General features: G+C 39.1%; 1 protein-coding gene across 4 annotated transcripts; it reads right to left on the bottom strand.

Annotated features, from left to right (window-relative positions):
• Window positions 1–21767, bottom strand: pik3ap1 (phosphoinositide-3-kinase adaptor protein 1). 4 transcript variants are annotated; one of them, XM_049008569.1, is made up of 18 exons: window positions 21532–21767; window positions 17696–17795; window positions 15048–15479; window positions 13159–13388; window positions 11645–11789; window positions 11316–11458; window positions 10812–10944; window positions 10276–10472; window positions 9965–10142; window positions 9540–9611; window positions 9165–9434; window positions 8886–8948; window positions 7717–7910; window positions 6302–6374; window positions 5153–5296; window positions 2172–2242; window positions 1427–1524; window positions 1–511 (listed from the first exon to the last, which is right to left on the bottom strand). In XM_049008569.1, the coding sequence occupies exons 2-18, from the start codon at window positions 17715–17717 to the stop codon at window positions 403–405; spliced, it is 2574 nt and encodes an 857-aa protein (XP_048864526.1). In that variant the 5' UTR covers window positions 17718–17795; window positions 21532–21767; the 3' UTR covers window positions 1–402. The 4 variants fall into 4 exon arrangements, with proteins under 4 accessions (XP_048864526.1, XP_048864528.1, XP_048864527.1 ...); XM_049008571.1 differs by lacking the exon at window positions 21532–21767 and adding an exon at window positions 15772–15871 and having other exon boundaries at window positions 17696–17770; XM_049008570.1 differs by lacking the exon at window positions 17696–17795.
• Window positions 21768–24769: the final 3002 nt, after the last annotated feature.

Genomic DNA, 24769 nt, shown 5'->3' with positions numbered 1-24769 from the left:
TATTTGTAGCATTATTTTAATACTTCTTCAAAACAATACATTATAAATAAATTACATTTAAAAACGCTAAATGCCTTGCAGAATGTGTACATTATGTAAATTATCATAGCATCACGTACAGTTAAAAATTCTACAACAAGCTGGAGGAACTTTTCTTTACACATGGTCAACAATCGGGCTTCCCTGGATATAATCAACTTTCATAGACGCCAAACTCATTTCATAGACATAGATTGATTAATTTTCTTTAACTGAACGGCAACATTAAACCAAAAGTAATACTTTCAAAGCATTAGAATAGGTAGAAAAAGAAACTGCAATTATTTATGTGCCTGTTATTGTTGAGGTCTGCCCACAGTAGAGAAAACTACAGCCCAGGATGTGTTACTTCTGCTACCGTTGTCATCGTGTTCGCCTTGGAATTGGTGGAGGAGAGTTTGACCTTTCAGGAGGCTTTTGAGGACGAGTGGGACAGAATGTGTAGCGGTCTGAGACCATGCCCTCCGAAAACCTGAAACACAGAAGTGTCAGTCTTCAGATGACATTTGCCAGTGTTATAAAAAAAGTAGTACTTCTTTGTTACTGTATTGGTGAATTGCCTTGCGGTCCTGTGATTTTTTTTTTCTTTCTCGTCTGATCCCTTGGTTCTCTGGTTTGGATCTGTGATCTGGATTTTTTAAGTTGTTCCTGGTTCTGACCCTAAGTTTGTGCTTTTGTTTCTAGTGTAGCTTTGTGTCTTGGGTCCTGGTTGCTAATTGCTTGACTTTGTTTAGTCCCTCAACACTGTTACTTGTGATATACCCTTTGAATCTCAGCTTAAGTTCTTCTTTGTCACGTTCGCTGCATACGTCACAGTTCTGTCTACATCGACCTCTTAGAGACAGCTGAAGGGGAGTAGAAGTAGAAAAACCTGACCAGGAATGTTCAACATAGGGTGTGATTTTCTATCAGGGACCGGATTGATGAAGTTTGATCTTCTGTGACACTGTTGTCTTGGTTATTGCTGTGATTGATAGTTTTCCATTTATGGAGTGTGAATGCTCATTGTTAACCTGCCAGCTCGTCCGTTTTCTGCTTCCTTTTCTGTTCCACCACAAATAACAGTCAGATCCCATCAAAGAGGAAGTATCTTAAAACAAGTCAGTGACCATGAAAACTGAAAATACAGCAAGTGTATGCAACATGAAGTCAGTTTCATCTCTATTTGATGGTAAATACAAGTGTGTGTGACTACAAACTGGAAATATCTAAAGTGGGTCTGTGCAGGTAACTAGTGTGATATAATCCACCTGAACCTAGAGATGTGTGGACAGTGTAAAAAACAAAATAACAGTGTATATTATAGACTAAACATTATTTCATTTTATAAATTCATATTGATGCATTTTCTTAAGTTTAGGACATGTACATTCATAATTTTATTCACCTTTCAGGATATCGAGGTGGAATTCGAGGAGGTAACAGTGGCGGCAGGTCAATGTTACGTGGAGGTAGGGAAGGTGCAGAATTGGAATCGGTGTCGTCCTATAAATGTGCCAGGAGATAAATAGGTTTGGTAAACATTGTAATGGCCAAAAAACATGCAGTTAGGCAAGTGAGAGGACTCTGTGATGGTCAGGTGTCCCGTATGGGCTGCTCCTCTGCCTTGTACTTCTGGTTAAAGGGTTATTGTGACCCTTATATTTTACTTTATAAAAACAAAATACAGAAATTATTTACTGAAGTGATCATGACACTTATTATGTAATAAATGCATGGACGACTTTGCCAATGGCATGAAAATGTTCCAAATTCAGTAAAGTAACACGAACGGTGATGGAAAGGTGATAAATACAATAATCTGTAGAAGGTATACCCTGAGAAAACAGGGAACATTTAAATACAGATTAAAAAATCTTGGCAAAAGCAATGACCTGCAGAAAATATCAAAACAGGAAACAAAGGGTTAGGTTTTGTTGCAGCTTCGGTAGGGGTCAAATCAGCCCCTACACACATGGTACTGCCTATTGTGCATACCAAAATCTACATCCTTGAGAGAAAATGAACAAGATGGTGTAAAATTTTATTTTATGAATAGTATTTTCTACTATTCATGCAATAGATGTCATTATTTTATGATACCGAAAATTGTTGTGAATTGCTGTGATCAATTACAATGAAAGAAGTTTTACCTCATAATCATTCTCTATCCTACTAGTATAGCTGCTAGCATTGTTCGTACTCAGCTGCTTACTTCCCGTTCCTGTTAAAAGTGGAGAAAAAAATTAACATAAATGAACATAAGGGTGCTCGTGACTGCACTTGGCACCAGAGCACCCAATACCACAGTACAATGGTCGATTTTGTAATTGTATCATCGGATCTGCGTCTGCATGTTTTGGACACTCAGGTGAAGAGAGTAACTGAGCTGTCAACTGATCACCACCTGGTGGTGAGTTGGATCTGATGGCAGGGGAAGATGTTGGATAGATCTGGTAGACCAAAATGCATAGTGAGGTATATGCTGGGAGCATCTGGTGGAGGACCCTGTCAGGGGGATCTTTAACCTCTGGCAGAACTTCTCTTGTATTCCGAGGGAGTTAGGGGACAATCAGCCTGAATGGGTCATGTTGCGGGATTCCATTGCTGAGGCGTCTGTGCGGAGCTATCGCCATAAGGTTGCTTGTTGAGGTGGTAGTCCTCGAACCCCGTGGTGGACACCAGCAGTAAAGGGAGCTGTCAGGCAGAGGAAAGAGGCCTTCTGAGCTCGGTTAACTTGTGGGACTCCGGAAGCAGCTGACAGGTACCAACAGGCCAATTGGAAAGAGGCTTTGGCAGTCTTTCGGGTGTGGGAGGAGTTTGGTGAGGCTATGGAGGTGGACTTTCGGTCGGCCTCGAAAAGGTTCTGGCAAAGTCAGGCGACTGGGGGGGGGAAGCAGGGCTTTATTCATGCTGTTGGGGATATAATCAGGTGGTGGAAAGAATATTTCGAAGATCTCCTGAATCCAACTGATACACCTTGCTTGGCGAAATAGAGCCTGAAGACTCAGAGGGGGACTTGCCCATCTGTAGGGCTGAGGTCACTGAAGTAGTCAAAAAACTCTTTATGAACGGAGACCAGAGGATGCGTCCCAGCTACAGGGGGGTGACACTCCGCATGCTCCCCGGGGAGGTCCATGCCGGGATACTGGAGAGGAGGGTCCGCCAGTTGGTCAAACCAACTGGAACAATGAGGATTCCGTCCTGGCTGTGGAACACTGGACCAGCTCTTTACCCTCACAAGTATACTGGAGGGATCGTGGGAGTTTGCCAAACTAGTCGACATGTGTTTTCAGGGGTCGTACGGTCATGAAAATCTTGGAAAAATCATGGAATTAAGGAATCATGTATTCCAGACATAGAAAAGTTTGGCAAAATAAATATCAGAGTTTTGGAAAAATCATGGGATTTTTGAGAAGTAGTTTTTTTTTTTTTTTTAAATCTACATTTGCAGTATAACCTCATCTCTCTTAAGCATTGTTTTGATTATACTTTCCGCGTCCGCACAGGTCGTGAGTATGGAAGGCCATCGGGACAGAAAATGTTCTTTTTTTTCCCTCTATAAGTCTCGACACGGCACGGCACTGTCCTACTAGCATTGACATTAAAATATGTGGTGTTTTCAAACGACACAGTGCACTTTGCACAGTGCATTACCTGTGAATAAAGATTGCATTGCTATGAGTACAAGCTAGCAGAAACATTTAGATACAGAATGTGTAAAAATAATGATGTGGGTGCGTGACAGCGAGAGAAATTCGGTGTCATTTAAGTGGTTACTGGAAAGAAAACATTTAATATCTAAAATTAACACTGTACAAAGGTACAAAGTCATTTCTAGCTTATAATTTGATGCAGGTGCTAACAGTCACAACACACACTCAAAGACCTTCCATGCTACATGTTTACATGCAAAGTGCACTGTGACATTATTTGTTTATGCATTATTATTATTTTTTTTATAACGTCTGATATTTCAACTTTACATATAAACTGTTGGGTGTACTTCAAGTTAACATTATTTCGTTTTTATTTTTGTCACAAGTATATCATGCTTATGTCACATTAGGGTAATTTTAATGGCGCACACAAATAATATGTCTTTTAGTGCTAAATTTTAAAACTTAGTAATTAGTGTTTTTTGTCATTACAAATGTAAGGAATAAATTAATGACTATCTGGTGATAGCTAGAAAAAATAGCTAGCTAACATAGCGTGTGGTTAATAATTGTTCAGCTCAGCATTATTAGACCAGATGGAAATTAAACTATGCAGCTTTTTTGATAGCGTGTGTCTGAACAAGAGAGAAAGGCAACATGCATATCTTTAAAGTTATATGCAATGGGAGGTTCCGGTTCAGGGGCCTCGGGATTGCGTCTTTGCTTTTTGTCGGTGGCCGGTGAACTGCAGCATGCACTGGGGCAGTTTGCAGCTTAGTACGTGGAGGCCAGGATGAGTGTCAGCACCTCCAAACCTCCAACCGGAAAAGGTGCCACATGTGGAGGAGTTTAAGTATCTTGGGGTCTTGTTTATGAGTGAGAGAAAAAGAACGCAGGAGATCGACAAGCAGATCATGCAGAGTCAGCATGTGGACACTGTACCGTTCTGTCGTGGTGAAGAGGGAGGTGAGCCGTAAAATAAGGCTTTCGATTTACCAGTTGATCTATGTTCCGACCCTCACCTATAGTATGGAGCTTTGGGTAGTGACTGACAGAATGAGATTGTGGATACAAGCAGCAGAAATGAGTTTCCTTCGCAGGGTGTCTCGGGTGAGGAGCTCGGACATTCAAGAGGTGCTCAATGTAGAGCCGCTGCTCCTCCGTGTCGAGTCAGTTGATGTGGTACATCTATGTAGGATCCCTCGGTGTTTTAGATAAGTGTAAATGGGAGGAGACCTTGGGGCAGATCCAGGACATGTTGGAGAGTTTATAACTCTCGGCTGGGCTGGGAATGCCTTGCTATTCCCCGATTGAGCTGGAGGGGGCGGCATCCCTGCTTAGTTTGCTGGTACCACTACCCGACCCCAGATACGCAGCAGAAAATGGATGAATGGATGGATGCATATTATTTAAGTAAAACATTCATGCAAAATTTTGCATAAAAACAACAAAATAATATAAAAAGCTGCACTTACTGGCGATACAAGAGGTGCTCTCTTTTTGCCAGTTTCCTATGTGAACTGGATCAGCGTTCACTCGCGGGCAAGGCTCATACACTGCACATTCCAGTTTCACTGCCATGTCCTGCCAGGGGCTGTGTTGCAAGGGAGCTGTGATTTCTATATCTCAGGAAAAAGAGGTAATATACATAAGAATCATTGCAGATGTAACTGTATAAATGTTTCCTCCTAGAAACAATATGTGGTTTTATTATCGTTTTTTGAAGTGTCTAATTGCATCAGGCTCAAAACACGGCATCTGTGCAGCTGTACACGCGGCCTTTAAGCTTCCTGCCCCCCTGGCTGTACAAAAAAACACTGTGTTACGTGTATGGTTGCATGCCACTTTGGCAGCAGAAAGTGCCGATGTGGGGTAGAAATGTTGTAATTAACAGACAACAGGCCACAAAAGAGAACTTCAAAGCACCTAGTTTGGCCAAAGCTCATGCCAAACGCAAAGCAGAACGAAAAAGCCAACACTGTCAGTTAACTACTCACAACCCTGTGTCCTACCTGCCTCACCCCAGGTGCCTCCCAGAATATATCGGGGCATGTGGAACTTGCCACTTCTCATTTTCCCCCACTGGGGTGGAATTTTAGATTTTTGGGAGGGTGCAATAAAAAAACATTGCCGATTCAAGAGCATTGGCCATGGAATTTTTAGAGGAATCCGCTTCCCTCTTTCGCTTGACAAATGCTGTTTACATGTCTAATTGAACCAGAAGTTTTGTAACACCAACTGGTTATCAACTCCGGGTGCAGATACCATCTGCCATGGTTTTTGTTTCCCTTGAACTTTAGTTTTTTTTTTTTCCATTTTAACTGAAACAAAATAGCAGTTTAACTGAAGCAAGCAACTTCAATGTTGTAGAATGTTTAAGAAGAAGAAAAGGTATGTAAAATCTTAATAAAAAAATAAAATAACAGATGGTGTCCTTAGTAGATGTACTTAGTAGACGCAATGATTCCTTTGGGGGGGCTCATGGCCTGCAAATGCCCCCCCCCCCCCCCCCCACCATGACACCGACCCCCCCTTTTGTAGTTAATTTTAGTTTTATTTTGTCAGTCATATATGATGAAGTGCTACTGAACAGACAGCAGATACAGGAATAAAACACGCTTTACCCATTTCCTTTCCCATCTTCACCTTCTCCTTTTGTCGTCTCGTAATGCTGTCTCTTAAACGCTTTAGATTTTCCTGAAATGAATACAATAATAATCCAATGAATAAATGTTTAGGTGAAACTGCCAATAATATAGGTTCAACGGACACCATCATCACTTTTTTCCCTTGACCCTTCAGAATAGGAATTTATTTCTCCTCACAAGGTCAAATACTGACAAGACAAATATGATCTGCAACAGCTGAACTCAAACAAGAAATGCCATCACTGTGAATGTAATAATAATCGATACTTTGTCGATCCCTGTGGAGAAGTTGTCTTTACACCTCCCTCAACTTGCTCTCTGTGAAGGGCAGCCACCCGTAGTGGCGCCCAGGGAGCTGGAGGTTAAGAACCTTGCTCAAGGACCCACAGACGTACTGAGGCTGGGTTCAAACTGGCGACCTTCTGATTACAGGCACAGAGGCTTAGTCCACTGAGCCACATGCTGCTGTAAAAGCCTTAAGTCCTACCTTAAAAGGTACCTAGAGTAATTTGTATAAATAATTCATATAATAATATAAAAAATGTGAATGACTACATGCGTGTTGATACTATTTCTGATTATCCTGGTCAGGGTCACAGGGCAAAAGGCTGGGGTAAACCCTGGATAGGATGGAACTCTCATAGAACTGACATTCAGACACACAATCATACACTACAGGTAAATCACAGACACCTTCAGGCCAAGCTGCATTACTCCAGGCAATATACCGCCCAGGGCTCGGGGATACCCTGGCCATGAAGCCAGTTTATTCAGGGGCATATAGGCACATACACAACAATTTGAGAGACCAGTTATTTTAACAGAATCTTTAGACTGTGGGATGAAATCAAAGTACCCAGAGGCACCTCACGCAGCACAGGGAGAAACACACATTCACAGAGTGGGGGTGGTATTTGTACCACCAATCCCTTGCAGTGTGAATCAACAGAGCTACCTATTGAGCCACTCTGCCTCACAGGATAAGATGTGTTTGTACGAAAGCAAACCAGTACGGTGGCTCAATGGGGATCACTGTTACTTCATACTGTGGAGGTTTGAATACTGGGAGTTTGCATGTTCTTCCTGCACTGCATAGATCCCCTCCTAGTTTCCACCTGCAGTTTCAAGACATGCAGTTAGACTTAACAGTGTCTCTTTAAATTGCAGAGAGTATGTACCCTGTGTTGGACTGGCACCCTATCCAGGATGTACCCCAGCTTCGTACCGCCTGGGAGAGTATCCAGGTCTTTCCGTCACCCTCTCCAGGTTCATTGGTTTGATGGGCCAGATAATTAGGCTTTTCTTATTGTCATATCACAGAGAGCTCTTGTACCAGAACAGGAAATACTTTTCATGTACTTTTACTTTGTGGTTTATAATAAGAATAGCACCTGCTGAAAGCGTAGGGACTGAGATCTCTTTTCCTGATTCATCTGCCACTCCTTGAATTCTTGAACAGCTTCCTCCACACTTATATCGCCCACTTTCACTCTCTCTTGTAGGGAAATGAGCTGCCTCTGTCCCGGAGTTTTCATTCCTGCATATGGGTCGTAGGCTGTTGTTTGAGGTCTGTCTCTGTCAAGTCCTGTTAGCACCATCAGAAAAAAGTACTGGTCACATCATTTAAGAATACAGATTTTGTTTTACATTTATATATTTTTAATGAGTATTTGATACTTTACAGTACGCTATAGTATTTTCTCATACAAAATTCCCATACATATATTTGAAAATATAAGTCGCACTGTCTGATTACTAATTTCATTATAGCAAGATAACCCCGAACCCTTTCTTTTCTATTCACATTCAAGCACCAACTCTTCTTGGACATATTTGGACTACTTACTCTCATTTGTTTGTATCATTTGTTAATGTAATGGGTTTAAAGATTATCTGCATCCTATTAATGATCCTACAGCTTAAAATAGATAAAATAACTGTGTGAGTTCCAGGTTGATCTGGAATAGATCATTTAAACAAAGCAACAGTTCAGTAAGGAAAATTTTTATATGTGTCAGGAATGATAATGAAGTGAATAATATCGCTACCTAATTTCATGTACGAACACGCTATAATTCAATTATAAATGAATATGCTAGTGCCCTGCGGTGTGTTGGCGCCTGCCCAGGGTTGGTTCCCGCCTGTGCCCATTGTTCCTGTGATAGGCTCCAGTCCCCTCCGTGACCCCAGCTGGGATTGAGTGGTTTCAGAAAATGGAAGGATGGATGGATAAATATGCTATAAATATTATTTTCATTGTAGAGATGAACATAGAAGATAAACATTAAACCCAGTTAATTATAAATGAGAGGGTAGCACTATTCCCTCAGGCCACATGGAATGAAGGGTCCAGCTCACTCGTTCTTCTTTTGTCATGCAATTTTTGTAAAACATATACAGTTACACTAAATGCACAGTGTGATTATATACCCTGACAGTAGTATGAACTCCCTGGAATGGACTGTATTGCCCTGTCTGGTTCTCTGTGTGATCTGAGAAAGCCCCCCCCCCCCATAGTACTGTACAGGATAAGTAGCTGGAAGCTGGATCAATCATTTACCTCTGACCGGCCTTTCGTCAGTGCGCTTATCCTGGTGCACTATTGATGGTTTTTCAGAAAACACTAAAAACAAACAAACAAACAAACAAATCTGAAAACGAAAGTGTCGTAAACAGTAAGAAAATGAGCTACAATTGCTTACAGAACGAATTGTGTATAACAATTACACAGACATTTCAGTTAGTTTTTTGCCCGTGCATTACAATGTGAGATTAGAGGTGTAATGTAGTGAAAGTTTTCAAAGGTTTACTATATTTTCATGGCTGTAAAGAAGTGTACCTCTGGAAATGTAGGTCTTGTTTTCCTCGGTCTCAGCAGTGACAACCGTCAAAGGTCTAGGGATGGGTGCTGGGGGACGACTGATAATCTGTGAGATATGATCTGCAGCAAGCTCATCTAGAGTGTCGTAAATTTCATCAGCAGCACAAAAGTTATAAGGATCTTCCTCTTCCTCCTCACTTGCTATATTTTCATTTCCCTCATCTGTTTCTTCTTCGTAAGTTTCCTCCACTGAGATTAAGAATTTCTCGGCCTTGCTTGTTGTCCCAGCTGCAATTTGTAAATGAACTGTCACTGGGTCACAGTCATCTTTGTAGATGTTTCTTAACCATATGTTGATGGAATAGTCATTTTTCACATTTAAATTAATTTTACCTTGAAAAAATGAACGCAACATGGCCTCCTCAGGATTGAGGGACTGCCTGATCGCTTTTTCCATGTCCTCATCTGCAATGGAAGAACCACTTTATTAAATTATCGCTAAGATAAAATAATAGTTAGCCTGTCTTATTATTTTTTTTTATTTTTCCGACTAATAGCTGTGGAAAAATGTTTAATGAAAATATTGTCAGGTGAACTGAAAGCTGAAATAATGGCATCTGAAAGAAAATATGCCTTATTGGTATATATGTGCAATGTGTGTATTATAATGGTATTTTCCTAATAGTAGTGAAGTCTTGTTTTAAAATGCTGAACTTTCCTTGATGTGTTTATTTATTAGAAGTATGTAGGAAACCAGATTCCTGGCATAATGATCATGTGCAGTGTGATATCTCATAAAAAAAATAAATAAAACATACATAAGTCTTGGATGCAATCTGGGTCCAACTCCAGCATTGACTCATAGATGTCCTCCTTACACTCAGTGTTCAGAGTTAAGCTATCTTCAACTGTTTTGGACATGGCCTCGTAAACATCTTCAGGTTCCTCTTCTGTGATGCTTTCCTTTAAGTGACTCTCGTCTTTGCCTGCATTTTCCTGTTTAAAATGTTGAAATAAAGTTAAGTGTTGCTTGTCAATTTTTGAAAACACAATCTGAATTCTTTTGGGTTATGAGTCAGGTTCCTAACCATCTTTGCTCTTTAGCGGGAATAAATTTCTGATTACTTACAACATACTTGTCCATAAACCGTCTAAGGTCTAAAAATCCATTCTTCTCAGCAATGTTATTTGGATAATCACCATGCTTGTTGCCCACACTGTATGCTTGCATAGCGCCGGGACATTTCAGCAGAAGGGTCATAAGATTTTTTAGCCCATACTTTGCAGCAAAATGTAACAATGTAGGTAATTCCTCATCTCGTTGATCTATGAGATATATAAATTAAGAAATAGATCAATTATTGGATTTTTAAACTCCATTTAAACATCTCTCTACTCATCCATTCTGTATACACTACATGGGATGCCTGTCCATCACACATGCACTTTGCATTTTAAATCGCGATTCAGCTAAATTCATGCTTTTTGAATGCAAAGTAAAATTACAAGTACAGATTTAACCTGATTCAATATTTAGACAATACACATACATAATTTAGAGAGACACAAATAAAAGTAGAATAAAGTAATTAATGCAATGACACTGCATTGATACTGAAATATTGTCATATATTGACATAACCGTCTATAGGCACAAATACTTACAAGCAGACATGTTTTCTTCTTCAAGTTGGTTTATTCCAAAGATTTCAAAGCCACTTGCTGGAATTCTACTTTTAAGTAGATCTGCCAGCACCTTGTCCAGAGATTCTCTGCAGTTGGATGTGATGTTGAAAGCCTGAACATGTATAATAAATAAAATGACACCAATTCAGACATACAATGTATTTCTAAGCATGTATGTATGCTTGTTTGTGTACATTGTGCTGGAAAAGTTTTAGGCTGTCAAAGAATTATAGTGAATAGGGTACATTAAAAACACTACATGAGGGGCAGACAACCCTGATCCTGCAGTGTCGGTACCCAACAGGTTTTCTATCCTACCTGATGAGTTTCTATCTGCCTGATACCAGATGTGGTTCTTGGTGGAGTCCAGGTAGGACAGAAAACCTGCTGGATCAGTGCTGCCTACACCCACACTGTACTGATATTCAAATATTTAAATACTTTCACTTCATTTTGGTGGGCAAATGCATATATATCTTTTACCTGACTGAAAAATTCCAAGGGATTTGTTACACTTTCCAGATACCTATTGACTTCCTCCATGCCAGTGAAATACGTCAGAGACTTTGAGCAGACAATCAAGTCATCGCTATACAGAGAAAGCAAAACACGTCCCGAAGGCATCTCTGAAATAATGATTAGAGGCACAGTTTCAGATCTAATGTCATCTGTAGATATGAAAATTCCTAAAACATTTACTTCATTAAAGGTCATACACTGTTATTTAGCTTGAGGCAAAAGCAATAAAATTATTGTTTTGAGTTCCTTATTCACTTCTATGTGATATTCTGATGTTCCTCTTTGGCTCTTACCGGGTGACATGACGCTCACAGTATATTCATTTTCAATTGTCCCTGCCTCTCTTGTTGCACCTCGTTCTTCACAGGAAAATTCCACTGCGGTTTCTGCATGAGCGTCCAACTTACATTTCAGGAGGATGTAAATAGTCACTTTGGTCTATAACATTACACACACATACACAAAACATTTTTGTTTTCATTTGCACCACTGGACATTTGTTTTAAGCATTTGGGGAGGGACGTGTCACAATCAACTTTGTGCTTCTTCTAACCTTATGCCTGTTTATACTCATTGAATGCTCTTATGTTCTACTTCTGGCCCTTGAACAGTTTTATGGGGTTCGTACTGTTCGTACTGGTGCACTGTTGCTTCACTGGAAGCTTAGCATGCCTAGTTGACTCCTTGACAGCATGCATTGCAATGTGCTATTTGCCTTGCTTGTGCACCGCTTTGGACAAAAGTGCCTGCTGGACATGTGATTTGGTCACTACTAATGGTGAAACCAAACTTGCATCATTGGTTTAACGTTGTGGTTCTCAGCTGGTGGACCCTCAGGTCATTTTTTAAATGTTTTTTTTTTTTTAAAGTGCAGTTACCTAAAGGTAACATGTAATTTGTAAAATTTGTCTGCCTGGGGGTGGGTGCTAACAGTGAAACTTTCCGCTGGGGGTGGGGGTTTCAACCACACACCTCGTGACCCACTGAAAATGGTCCCGTGACCCATTTTTGGGCTACGCTACTGAGAAATACTGGTTTAAGGTAGCACAATTTTAGATATTTGATACTATTTCAAGAGACTACCAAAAATGGAAAATTACCAGCATTTTCATTTTGATGCATAATAAATAAATGAAAAGAATGAGCAAAATCTTAAATTTACTCAGACAACGCTGCGAAAGCTACAACTACTGTAGCAGAATGTGAAAACTATCTAGATAATTCACATTAGACTTTTAAAATCATTATATGCTGGTTATTACTTGCAAAAACTCAATATTTATTTTTTTCTTCTTTAGAAGGTATGTTTCTAATTTTATGTTTGCAAGACAAAACACAAGAATTTCTGATTTTTGCTGCATGATCTTCTGTCTTTTATACGTTTCCTCTTTTTATGGTGTGTTTCGGAGGTCATTAACTTTGAAATACATGGATGAGCTGCTCGTTACCCAGTTCCGAGTAACCAATGACAAAATCATAGAATAAAGGAGTTTCAGGCAAGCAGCAAACTAGACTAGAAAACAAGCAGAGAACAAACCAGGACCAGCAAAAACAATTCAAATCGCTAAAACACGTGGAGCCAGGAAATCGAGACACCTTCAATCAGAGCAGCAGCATAGAATAGAGATTAATTGGACAATGATTGACTGCAGGTTTGGCAACTGCATGATCCATAGGTGGGGATACCATTTTAGAGATACAATTTTATACATGTAAGTCGTTACTGAAATGCTTTGCACAGAATTTCTATTTATTTCTTTATAAGTTTATTTATTCACTCACTATAATTTTTTAAATATGTTCTTACCCCACAAAGTATTCTGTCCGGTTGGACTATGAGACAGACATTTTCATCATTACCATGCGGCGTCTGGGCCTCCTGCTTGCTCACACAATCTTCCTGAGGTAGCTGCACTACCCTTGAACACTCCAGTATTGATACGGAAGGTTCACCTTCACCTTCTTCTCTCTCAGCCATTTGAGTTGTATATTCAGCTGTTTCTGTTTCAGTTTCATTTGTTGTCCTATCATCATCACCTGTTAAACAAATATGACACAAATTTCCATCCTTTGAGTGTTTACGGGAATATTTTTCAAAACGAATACTTCTTACCAAGGAAGTGTATAAGTGAATCCCAGGTCTTCCGTACTGAAAAGTAACTTTCAACTCCCAAAACTTTGCAATTTCTCAGTTATTATTTCCTTTTTCCTAAAAAGTCAATTTGTAAGATTTTTTTCCATCCATCCACCTTCCTAGCTCTTGTCTTGGTCAGGGTTGCAGTGTCGTTAGAGACTAACACAAGCAGAATAGGGCACAAGGATGTGATATAACCTGGACAGGATACCAGTCCCTCATGGACACACATGTTTAATTCTGTCCTTCATTAGTGGGCACCGGCAGAAAAAGTTTATGTAATTTAGTGCCAGGTAAATTCAGGCAGTTGGCAGGACAGCACAGGCAGGCAGCAGGGGTGGATCTAAGGGGTGGCTATGGACCCCCCTAGTAAATATGTGGCCACTCCTCACCAAAAAATAAAAATTAAATATGGAGCATTTCATTCCATATTTTGATTGTGGCATCTCCAACTTCATTGTGAGATGATAATGGATAATGCTTGCACATGCCCCCAGGTCAGCAAAATATACCAAGGACCCCACATAGTGGGCTAAATATTACCCTGTCTGGCCACCCCATTGTACAAAGTCTGGCTATGTCCCTGGCAAGCAGGCTGATGGGCAGCTACACTGGCTTAGGCAGAAGGCAAGTAAGCAAGGTGAGACAGTCATGCGACCGACAAGAACAGCCAGGCAGGTGGGCAGGCAGGACATTCCCTGATTTCTGGACCTTGGAATGATTCACCCTGGTAGAGGGGAGGCGATAAGGACACAAAGAAGTGAGGATGCAAGGCAGCAGGGTGTATGAAATAAATAAGTTGTGGCAAAGTCTCGCAATGACAGTTTTAATAGGAAGGAGTGGCAGGTGGGAAAAGACATGAGGTCTATTCTAGAAGTCACATATAAAACAAGAGTGAGAGCACTGACTGCACAGTCACTGCACTGCAAAAGATTCCAGTCCATCACAAGGCAAACACACATGCACACAATCGTACTCTACTGGCATTTTAGACACTGCAGTTAGAATAACTCAGTGGTTCTCGAACTCGGTCCTCGGGACCCACTGCCCTGCTTGTTTTCCTGATATCCCTTTTTCCGCACACAAGTCCCAGCTGTCTTTCAGCTTCTGATTGACTGAACACACCTGATCCAGGTAATCAGCAGTATGTAGGGCAGGGATAGCTGGAAAACAAGCAGGGCAGTGGGGCCTGAGGACCGACTTTGACAACCACTGGAATAACTGCACGTCTTCCGCTTACTAAGGAGATCAGAGATTCTAAGGCAGAATCAACAACATTCTTTGATGCAGCTTTAATTTGCATGTTACTATACTTAGGTGGTTGGCTTTAGCTAAATATTCAAGAAGGCAAAGCATTTGGATTATATCTGGTTATGTAATATATGAAGAAATAGTAAAACAGAAAAAGATACCAAATTCCGCAATGTACCGCACATGTAAATATTTACTTTAAATATTCATTTTATGGTGGTTTTGAATTGGTTAATAGTAACGGTATTTCAATTGTCTTTCCGATAGCACAATATCGGAAATTAATGCACATATAGCAAATGCATACATACCATCAGATATAGATTCAAGAACAGTAGAAATGTATATTGCTGGGTCATCATCGGGATAGAGCTTCCTCCAGGTATGCCAGTGTCCAAAATGCTCATTTAGCAGCTCACTTTCTGACACCCCACAGAAGAACAATACCATCTTACTAGGAGGATGAAACACTTTCTTATAAGTCTCAAGCACTCCTGGGTTGCTCTGCATGTCCAAAAATTCCATGGATAGCAAAAGCACAATGCATCTGCTGGCATTAAAAATAGCAAACTCATCCTCTTCCAAAGAAAAGTCAGCAGTGACTGGATACAAAAGAACTGACTCGTCAGAAAACTTCTGAGAAGAGCTCAGGACATTTTGAAGATACGTGGCCCATTCTTCAGCCTCACTTGTGTAAACGATCAACACTTGGTAGCTGTACGTGGAAATAGTTGGAGAGATAACTGAAAAATAAAACATTTACAATTCATTTGATCATGTTAATTTACTGTAAAAGAAGGCATGTGCATATATATTTAATAAAAAATACCATTTCCCCCTAACATTTTACAGACATGTATTGGGAAACATATTATTATGAGGAAGGAGAAAATTGAGAATATGTATGTGAGTCCGACAGGGGCACATCAGCCATTCCATGTATTTATAAAATTTTTACTAATCAGCTCAATCAATCAATCAATCAATAAATCAATCAATCAATCAATCAATCAATAATTCAGTCAATTTAACTACCTTAATGAGATAGTGATACGCCAATCAAAGTGGGGTAGTGGTCAAGTAAAAAAATACATTGATATAGTGGATGGTTGCTGCAAATCCTGAATTTTAGGATCTGAAATAGAAAGCTGGCACATTTTGACAGACATCATAGTTGCATACTGTACCAATGTGAAGATCTTTTAAACATCATCACCTTTGACTTTTGCACAGTACTGTGTGTTTATATATATATATATAAACTCATTTTATAAAAAGCTATCATGTCCTTCATTAAAACAATTCCTGCACTTGCTACATCCATCCATCCATCGATCCATTTTCCGAAACCACTTCTTCTATTCAGGGTCACTGGGGGTCCGGAATTTATCCTGGAGGCTAAGGGAACAAGTTGGGGAATAACCCAGGATGGGATGCCAACCCATCGCAAGGCACCTTCTAATCTAATTTTCCAGTAATGCTGTGGACATATGAAATACTGTAAAAATAAAACGTAACATTTTGTCTAGCTAGACCACTGTAACGTCCTGCCTATCATGTCTGCCTGACCCTCCTGTCTCCTCCCTAAAGTGGCCCTGATGAGCCACACCTGTTGCTAGTTGTTCTTCGTTAGTCTTTGCCTTTAAGTACCTGTTTGTCTCGTTAGCATCAGCTGGGTCATTGATGTTGCGCTTCCTGTCTGCCTGTGTCTTTCCCTGTACTCGCCTTCTTTTTTTGGACCCCTTTTGGCCTTGTTTGTTTCCCTGCTCCCATTCAACTCAATAAACCCCTTTTTGTTTGCCAAACACCTTCCTTTGGGTCTTTTGTCTCTCGTCTTATGACAGCTACAATTCATGCCTCTGTGGACACTGCATGCTCTGCCTGTGTCGATTAGGTTTTCACTCGCAGACATGCAGTGTTAGGTTGAAGAAACTGTTAGTAATCATTTGTTATCATTTCTGTATAATCAGCAATGAGTGTAAATATGTATATACATTATTTTGTTTTCCTTTACCTTCATACTTTAGATTATATTAGTTTACACGTATCCTGAGCACGTGTTTAAATAGTTGTCCACCTGAGTAAAACCAGAACTTCTTCTTACTCTCACAGTCTTTTCTTTGTTCTCACTCCAAGACCCCTGCCCCCCATTGACTATAAATAAAGGTGCCAAGGGGAACCACCCTTTGTAACACATTCCTTTGTAGCCTATCATGCAGAGAGTGTGGTTACCCTTGTGCAAGTAAAACTCTAAGTGTGTTGTCTCGTAATTAATGGTGTGTACAGAGTTGGAGTGGAAAGCCTGTCGCTTTCTCCAACATATACTGTATTGTAGTTTGGTCCTGTGTGCAGAGTTGGAGTGGAAAGCCTGACGCTTTCTCCAACATGCAGTTAGGTTAAATTGCAAAGGTCTCTAAATTGCAAATAGAGTATGATTTTGTGTATGTGTGTGTGTGTGTGTGTGTGTGTGTGTGTGTGTGTGTGTGTGTGTGCGTGTGGATGTGCCCATCAATGTACTAGTGTCATGTCAAAGTTATGCATCTGCTTTGTGCCCTGTGCTGCTTTGGATAGGACAACAGATTGGAACATGGATGGGTTGGTTAGCTAAACTGAAAAGAAACGAGCCTGCAACACCACTTCAAACAGGATACAAGTGATGTCACTGATACAGCTGCTAATGGCACATTACCACTTTGCCAGAAACAGTTATGAAGTAATCAGTTGAGCCTTGGACACTGAAAATCTGTTTTTGTATTGAAATACTCTTTGTTCATTCAGCAAGATGCACAGCTTAGTTTGTCCTTCTGTCTTCACAGAACATTTAGATATTTGGTGGACATAAACCATGAAATGGGAAATCTCATTAAGGCCTTTCTGGATATTAAACAGAGAGATACAGCAATTTCTCAATTTATGGGCATACTTCTGTGTAAAATATACATTTTTCATAAACTCCAACCTGGTTCTTCTCCGTTTTTCATTGATGAAGGACTTCTCCCTAACTTTATCAGTCTTCAGTCCTGCTTCTTTTTGTATTCTGCCGCTGTGGGTTTTGGGTCCTGAACAAGTTGAGAACTGAGCTGCTTTAAATTGTGCTACATGCAGTTTTGCTCACACGGACCAAAGCAGTATGTAGTACAGAAAGAAGGCAACTCAGAATAAAACAAAGATCTGTCACTGTCTTCTTTCAAATAGCAACACCCATATCTCTGACAGGCTGATTTATGTTATTGCAACAAAGAAAACGACTTAATCCGAATTTGACCTAATGTCACATTATGGCTATTGGAATAAATCTATGAATGTGTCCTCACACAATATGTAACATTACAGTATACGAGGGGTTCAGTAAGTTTAAACTGTAGAGAAATCTGTTGTTTATGCTGTTGTCTAATAGGCCATTTTTGGGTGACCCTATATCAGACAACACTACAACATCGTATGTATGTCGGCCAGTGTCAATTAAAATGTTTAGTATCTTAAATCACGCCGAATGCCTCATCAAGTGTGGCTGGATAAACTTTAGACCTTTTACTTATTGTTTAGACCCCCCCTCCCCCACTTCGAAATTTCTCCTGCACCCATTGGCCCAGGCCAAATCTGTGTGATCATAAAATGCAGGTTTCATCAACAACTCTTTCCACCTACCACCAATGACCTACTGAATTTCCTTAACAATAACTATTAGTATTAGTAACCATTAGTATTAGTAACTATTAAATTCTGAAAGTGTTGATCAAGATACCTTCCCCCAGCATTGCCTTTGCAACTTCCGTTTATTTAGTGAGGAAGAAATGAGGTCATGAATTTCGAAAACTAAACCCACTACCCATCCAATGGACCCAAGTCCCACTAAACCGTCTGTGGAATGTTTATCAGCTCTCTCTAAGCTCATCTTTACCATTGTCAGTTTATGCCTGCGTTCGGGATGTGTTCTGGGATTAGTGTAGCCGGGGGGCCATTCTGGAATCCACATGCGGGGCATAACCCAAAAACCGTCATGTATCGTAACACAGTGACAGTGATTGTAAAAAAAGAAAACAAATTGAACTTCGTTAAAATTGTTCAGTGCTTGTGTGGGCTCTCCGCTGGTATAACCTATGGTACAGCCTTTGACACAGTTTACCATGCAATCATATTTTTGTTGATCATTTGGCATGCTTATAAAGAAGAAGTATATTGATTTTTTTTTATTTGCAAATTATTGCATGTATATTGGAAGCCTGTTTCCGCCATTGAAAACAAGACACTAAGTCAAAATTATGGGATACTAATGTATGCTGTGTCTCATAATTTAAGCTTAGTATCTCATAATTATGGTTTAGTATCTCATAATTTCGACTTTGTATCTCAAAATTTAAACTTATTTCCTCAAACTTATGGCTTAGTATCTCATAATTAGGACATGGTATCTCATAATTCCAACTAAGTATCCCATAATTTCGACTTACTATCTGATAATTATGACTTACAACTCATCATTTCAACTTAGTATCTCATACGCTTTTGCGCTCCTACCAGCACATCACAGTCATACTTCAGAGCATTTAAAATTATGCATCCACTATAAAATACTTCTTCTAACATTCAAAGCTCTTAATAACCAAGCTGCGTCTTACTGAATTGCTTCTCCCAGCCTCCCCTAACCCTTGGATTCTCTCTTCTCGTCCGGCCTTCCACACGGCTATGGTGACCGCGTGTTTTCCTGCTTAGCTCCGGGACTTTGGACCTCCATCCCTACCGCTATATGTCAATTGATCTCTGATAAAAACTTTTTTCTTTGTTCAGCATATAACCTTCCCTATCCATAATATGTTTAATTTTTTATCTGTTTACTTTACCTTATTCTCTGTTTGTGTCTTTGAGATCTTGAAAAATGCTACATAAATGAAATATATTATTATTATTATTATTATCTAGATTGAAATTAAGCTGAAAAAATAACTAGACCCCTCCCCCACCTAAGAGTCCTAATGCACACCAAAAAATTAAGAATGGTTTGAGAATTTTTGGGACAGTGAAAAAATTTTTTCTGAGCTTGTCTCCAAGTTCTATCCCTAGGTATCAAATTTAGTGTCAAATTACTATTGTCCTTTTGATGAGTTTTTTTTTATGGACAAAGGATTTTTTTTTTTTTTTGTAAATTGACAAAGAAATTTATTAGAATCGGGCCAGAAGCAATAACACCTTTTTATTTCTAACTTCTTGTTTAAAATATGCTGTTTTATGTATTATGAATTGGTAATTTGCATTTTTGACGCAAATGTTTCAAAATTCATCATGATCCATCCATGTTATATGTTAAAGACGCATTAACGTACCACCTTATAAGATATATATTTTTAGTTGATGTACTTATTTAGTAATTTTTTTATATTAAATTAAAAATAGACTGGCCTAGTAGTGCCCGTATGATGAAATATGCCCAGGTCTGAGTGCGCCAGGCTTATTTTTTTATAATAATATAGTAATGTTGCTTTACCTTGGTTTCGTTACTCTTGCATCAGTACACAGAGAGTTGAACGTACTTTGGATAAAACTAAAAAAAAGTTTACAAGTGTCAAAATGAGTCTCCAAACCAAATGATGCATACCTAAATGCAATTTTACTTGGGACTGATCAGTTTAGTAAATCTATTATTCACAGATCATTGTATAATTCTCATGCAAATCCAATGCAGTTTACCAAAATTATCATATAAAACTCTTCTCATTATTTTCAGTGGTAGTCACAGAATACTGCTGACAGGTATGCGAGCAAATGTTTCTTTAAACTTAAAATATTAAAATGAGCTCTCAAAAAGGTGTTTTAGGACATTTTTGTACTGCCAGTTAAATGTGGTCTGTCAGTTAACTGAAAATTTAAGTATAAAAAGTGATATGAAAGTTTGGATGATATCCAACTTCCTCTTCTATTCTAGATCAAAATTGCATTTAACACAAAATGACTAACTTCTCCTTATTTTAAATGTTAACCTGTGAGTCCAAATATGATGCCGACTCCGAAGTTCCATTTAAAAATATGCAGCAAATTTTCTTCCACTGTCTTTCATCTAGTTTAAGGACACTTTGTCTCAGGTTCTGTCTGTAAACGGTTTGCACTTAAGTAGACCAAATATTTCACTATCACTGAATACCACCAATTATAATTACGGAAATATTAAAATAAATGTACATGTGCTTTTCAAAATGCAGAACATGTCTGACTGCTTTTTCTCAGTTCTCCTTGTAACATACTGGTCACATTACAGTTTTTTAAAACTGTACCTCATTTTTTAATGCTATTTGGTATGTCAGCTTATACATTATGCACCAATGCTTAATGTTAGCTGCAGTATATTTAACTTTATCTTTATGGCCATGTAATGGGAATTATAGCACGAAATTTTACAGCATACATTATATTAACACTGATTCTAAATATAATTTTCTCAGTAAAGTACATTCAATATTTTATTTGAGTTTTCATGGCTACTTACAGGCTGAGTAATATGCATGTTTAAGCTGACAGAGTTGAGAAATTCTACATCCTGTTTTTCGCAGACATGTTTCCCTTCAGTAGAAATATGTCTGTCTGATTAAAAGCAAAGTAAATACAAACTTTTATTTTACTTAAAAACACACAAAGTCAGCACATAGAATAATTGTTATAACTGACCAGGTGTTGGTGAACAGAGCAAGAAAATGCAAATTTCTTTTGAAATTGAGGTCCGTCTCTGTATTGCAACAAATCTGTACTTCGCCTGCTTCATTATCAAAATAATTAAACAAAATGGAATTAGCACATATTACTCACATGATTCTGACATCATGGTGCAGAGTCAACTTCAGAGCAATTTAAATTCCACTGGGAAATATCCAAGTTTATTTAACACCAGACTTTCACAATTCTGATTTTCAGTATACCCTGTTCAAAGCATGGGTATCTAGTTAGTTCTAGTTAGTTCTATTTAGCTTTTTTTGTGAGAAACAGATCTTCGCTCTCTGTCACCATCTCTTTCATATTGTATTAATAGCAGCCACTTCCTGGAGTTGGCTGACAGCTTGTTACTTCCTGAAACACATCGTCTGTTCTAAGAAACAAGTGGCTGTACACAAGGTCTAGATATTCTACATACATTTGGCAAATTATCTATAGCAACCCAGTTAAATCTATTGACGATAAATCTTATATATTTTAAAACATAAATGAACAGTGTTCTGACTGTTGCATTTATAAATATTATAAGTGATAATTTATATAAACCCAACTGATGTAAGGTGTTGTTACTGCACTGGTTAGTAATTATTTTTAATTATTACCCATTGCTGTGTTTTAATCGCATATTACTATTTCAAACACTGGATTTATTACAATAGACTATTTTTTGCAAATCTTTAAAAACACATGACTATCAGTTCATGATATAAACACTTTGGCAAAAAATGTCTCATTTCACTGGCATGTTGGCAGGTAGACGAGGCAGACAACTGCTGCGACTTTGTTCCGGAGCTGTACTACTTCTGGGGCACTGGAAAACGTTGTGGGAGGGATGGGGAATGCTGGGGTCTTAACTGGATGGGCCCCAGTCAAAGAGATTGCACAAAAGTTTAGAGTAGAAGGATAACGGAACTAGAGCTGGCCAAAGGAAGAGGAAGCTTAAAACAGGCCACTGTCATCTCATTAAATGACTGGCAAATCCCTGATGTAATAACAGGCATGAAATGCCAGTTTTCTTCCTGATGAATTTATAATTAAACCTGACCTGGCAATATCACTACTGTTTGTGATATAGTACCCTCTAGTGCAGTTACCTGGGTACTGCCACATCTTCCGCAACTTCCTTTTTTGTTTTGGCTTGCTCATTTTCTTTATGCTTTACGGTATATATGTCATGTGATCAATGTGATTATGGGGTATATAATCACATGCTCAGCAGAACTGAATGGGAGTGAGTGAGGAGGCTTTATTTTATGTTGACCACAATTAAGTACCGTTAATGAAAGTAATATTATGGTATTATTTTGATACATTGTCACATGTCTGTTTTGTATGTGAAGAGTGTGAAGGAATGATGACAGCATTAATGTTTGAAAAGTGTTTTGGACGCACGTCATACAGTGCGACACTCCCTTACTCAGCTTCTCTGTGATTCTTTGCTGTTTTTGAAGTCACTGCATAATTAATATGCTATAATCCCTTCAAAACACTATTGAACATAACACATTTCCAAATGGGTAATAACTGGTAAACATACAGAAATTTTGCACATGTACAATGGCAGTTAAAGTCTTTAAAAAGACCGGCCTGCATGTCTCGGTTTTTCTATAGGACTGAGCCACTCGCACCTTTCACACGTCACAGTGTCATACAGGGACGGATTATGGGTTGTGTGGGCCCCTGGGCAAAATGTTCGCGAGCCCCCCCCCACCACCACCAGCACCACCACCACCACAACCACCACAATTCAAGGGCCCTTGGCAGCCAAACGCCCTCCCTATAGGGTCAGGGGCCCTTGTAGGCAGGGGATCAAAGAATGTAGGCCCTCTAAAATAGACAAACGAAAATACATTGTTCATAAGCGTTGCAGATTCTTTTGGGCTAGGGGCCCCATGGGCCCCCTGCACCCCAAGGGCCCCTGGGCAGCGGCCCCGCTGGCCCGGTCCATAATCCGTCCCTGCTCTCATATATAACGTGATTTTCGTGTACATACAGTACATATGGTCAAGTGTAATTGATAAATTACGCACAACATTAAATATAGTAATACATCATACATTATTATACAGTACTGAACTCTCTTAAATGAACAGGATTCTGACATTTCAATTTAATTCTCAAGAGATGATATTGCAAGAGGACGACGTATCAATAGTGGAAGTTGAAAACGGTCACGCTTGCAATTACTTTTTTATTCCATTCTCCTGAGATAATAAATCTCGTTATTTCGAGACAACAAGATAGTTTTTCTTTGAAGAAGCACAACAATAAACTTTTTGTGATGTCACAGGACCATGCGCGGTACTGGAGGTATATATAACTGTGCAATTTACGGCGTCTATTTGTGTATTTATACTGAAATCAGTAAATGTTGTATTACGCAGTTTTTCATGAACAAAATGCATGCATGTATTTATTTATATATTTTGTGATTAATTGCTTATATTATTTTTAGTCCTCCATACTGTATCCTTATTGCTGTTTGTAATATATTTTGCTGTGTTTGTTGTTTTGCGACTGTATTTTGCTATTAAGAAATATAGTTCACGAAGGGGGGAAAAACGGAACTTCACCGAGAAGCAGGTGATGAGGTGGAAGTTTTGCTGGACCTAGTAGAAAAAAAATAGGTTTTGTGTGACAGCCGGGCAAAGCAAGAGAATGACCTGGCGTGGAGGCAGGTGACACATATTAATGCGGCGACTCGCACTCGCACATCAATTCCGGCTTATCTTGATAGTTATAGGGGCGAGGCAAGACATTAAGGACCATACTGTAATAAACTTACAGCACTCTAGAGCAAATACTGTAAATATGAAATCACAGCACTTTGTAAGAAAAGGAGACTGCTCTTAAATTTCATGAAAAAGGGACACGACGCACTAAGAGATTAAACGATGTGCAGGGTAGCAAACAATGAGTGCAGAGAAACAGCACTTGAAGTTGCGGTGAAATACTTTATTATACGGTACAGTTTCTTTTTCTATAACGAAATAGCACAGTGCAGGTACGATACATGAACGCATTTTATGAAATGGTGTGAACTGGATATATGGTATCACTCTCAGCAAGATCTATACTGTGCTGGGTCAACCTTCATAGCAATAGATAGAAAGACAGATGTAGTATGAACTTTTGACGATCCCTTTCTATTTGATGATATTTAACTGAATTCAAGATAGTCACCATTAACGAAGCTGTGGCATGTGCACACATGCCTTACAAATGCACCCCTTGACCTAATGCAAAATCCAACAGCAGGCCTTAAATATTTGGGTGGTTACAGACTTTTGACTCACGCTGTATTTGAAAAGTAATGTGATTTCTTGAGTATACA

Source organism: Brienomyrus brachyistius, chromosome 3, assembly GCF_023856365.1.
Source record: "Brienomyrus brachyistius isolate T26 chromosome 3, BBRACH_0.4, whole genome shotgun sequence".
Lineage (NCBI taxonomy): Eukaryota > Metazoa > Chordata > Actinopteri > Osteoglossiformes > Mormyridae > Brienomyrus > Brienomyrus brachyistius.
The sequence above is the reverse complement of the archived record's forward strand: the minus strand, read 5'-3'. Positions and strand labels throughout refer to the sequence as shown.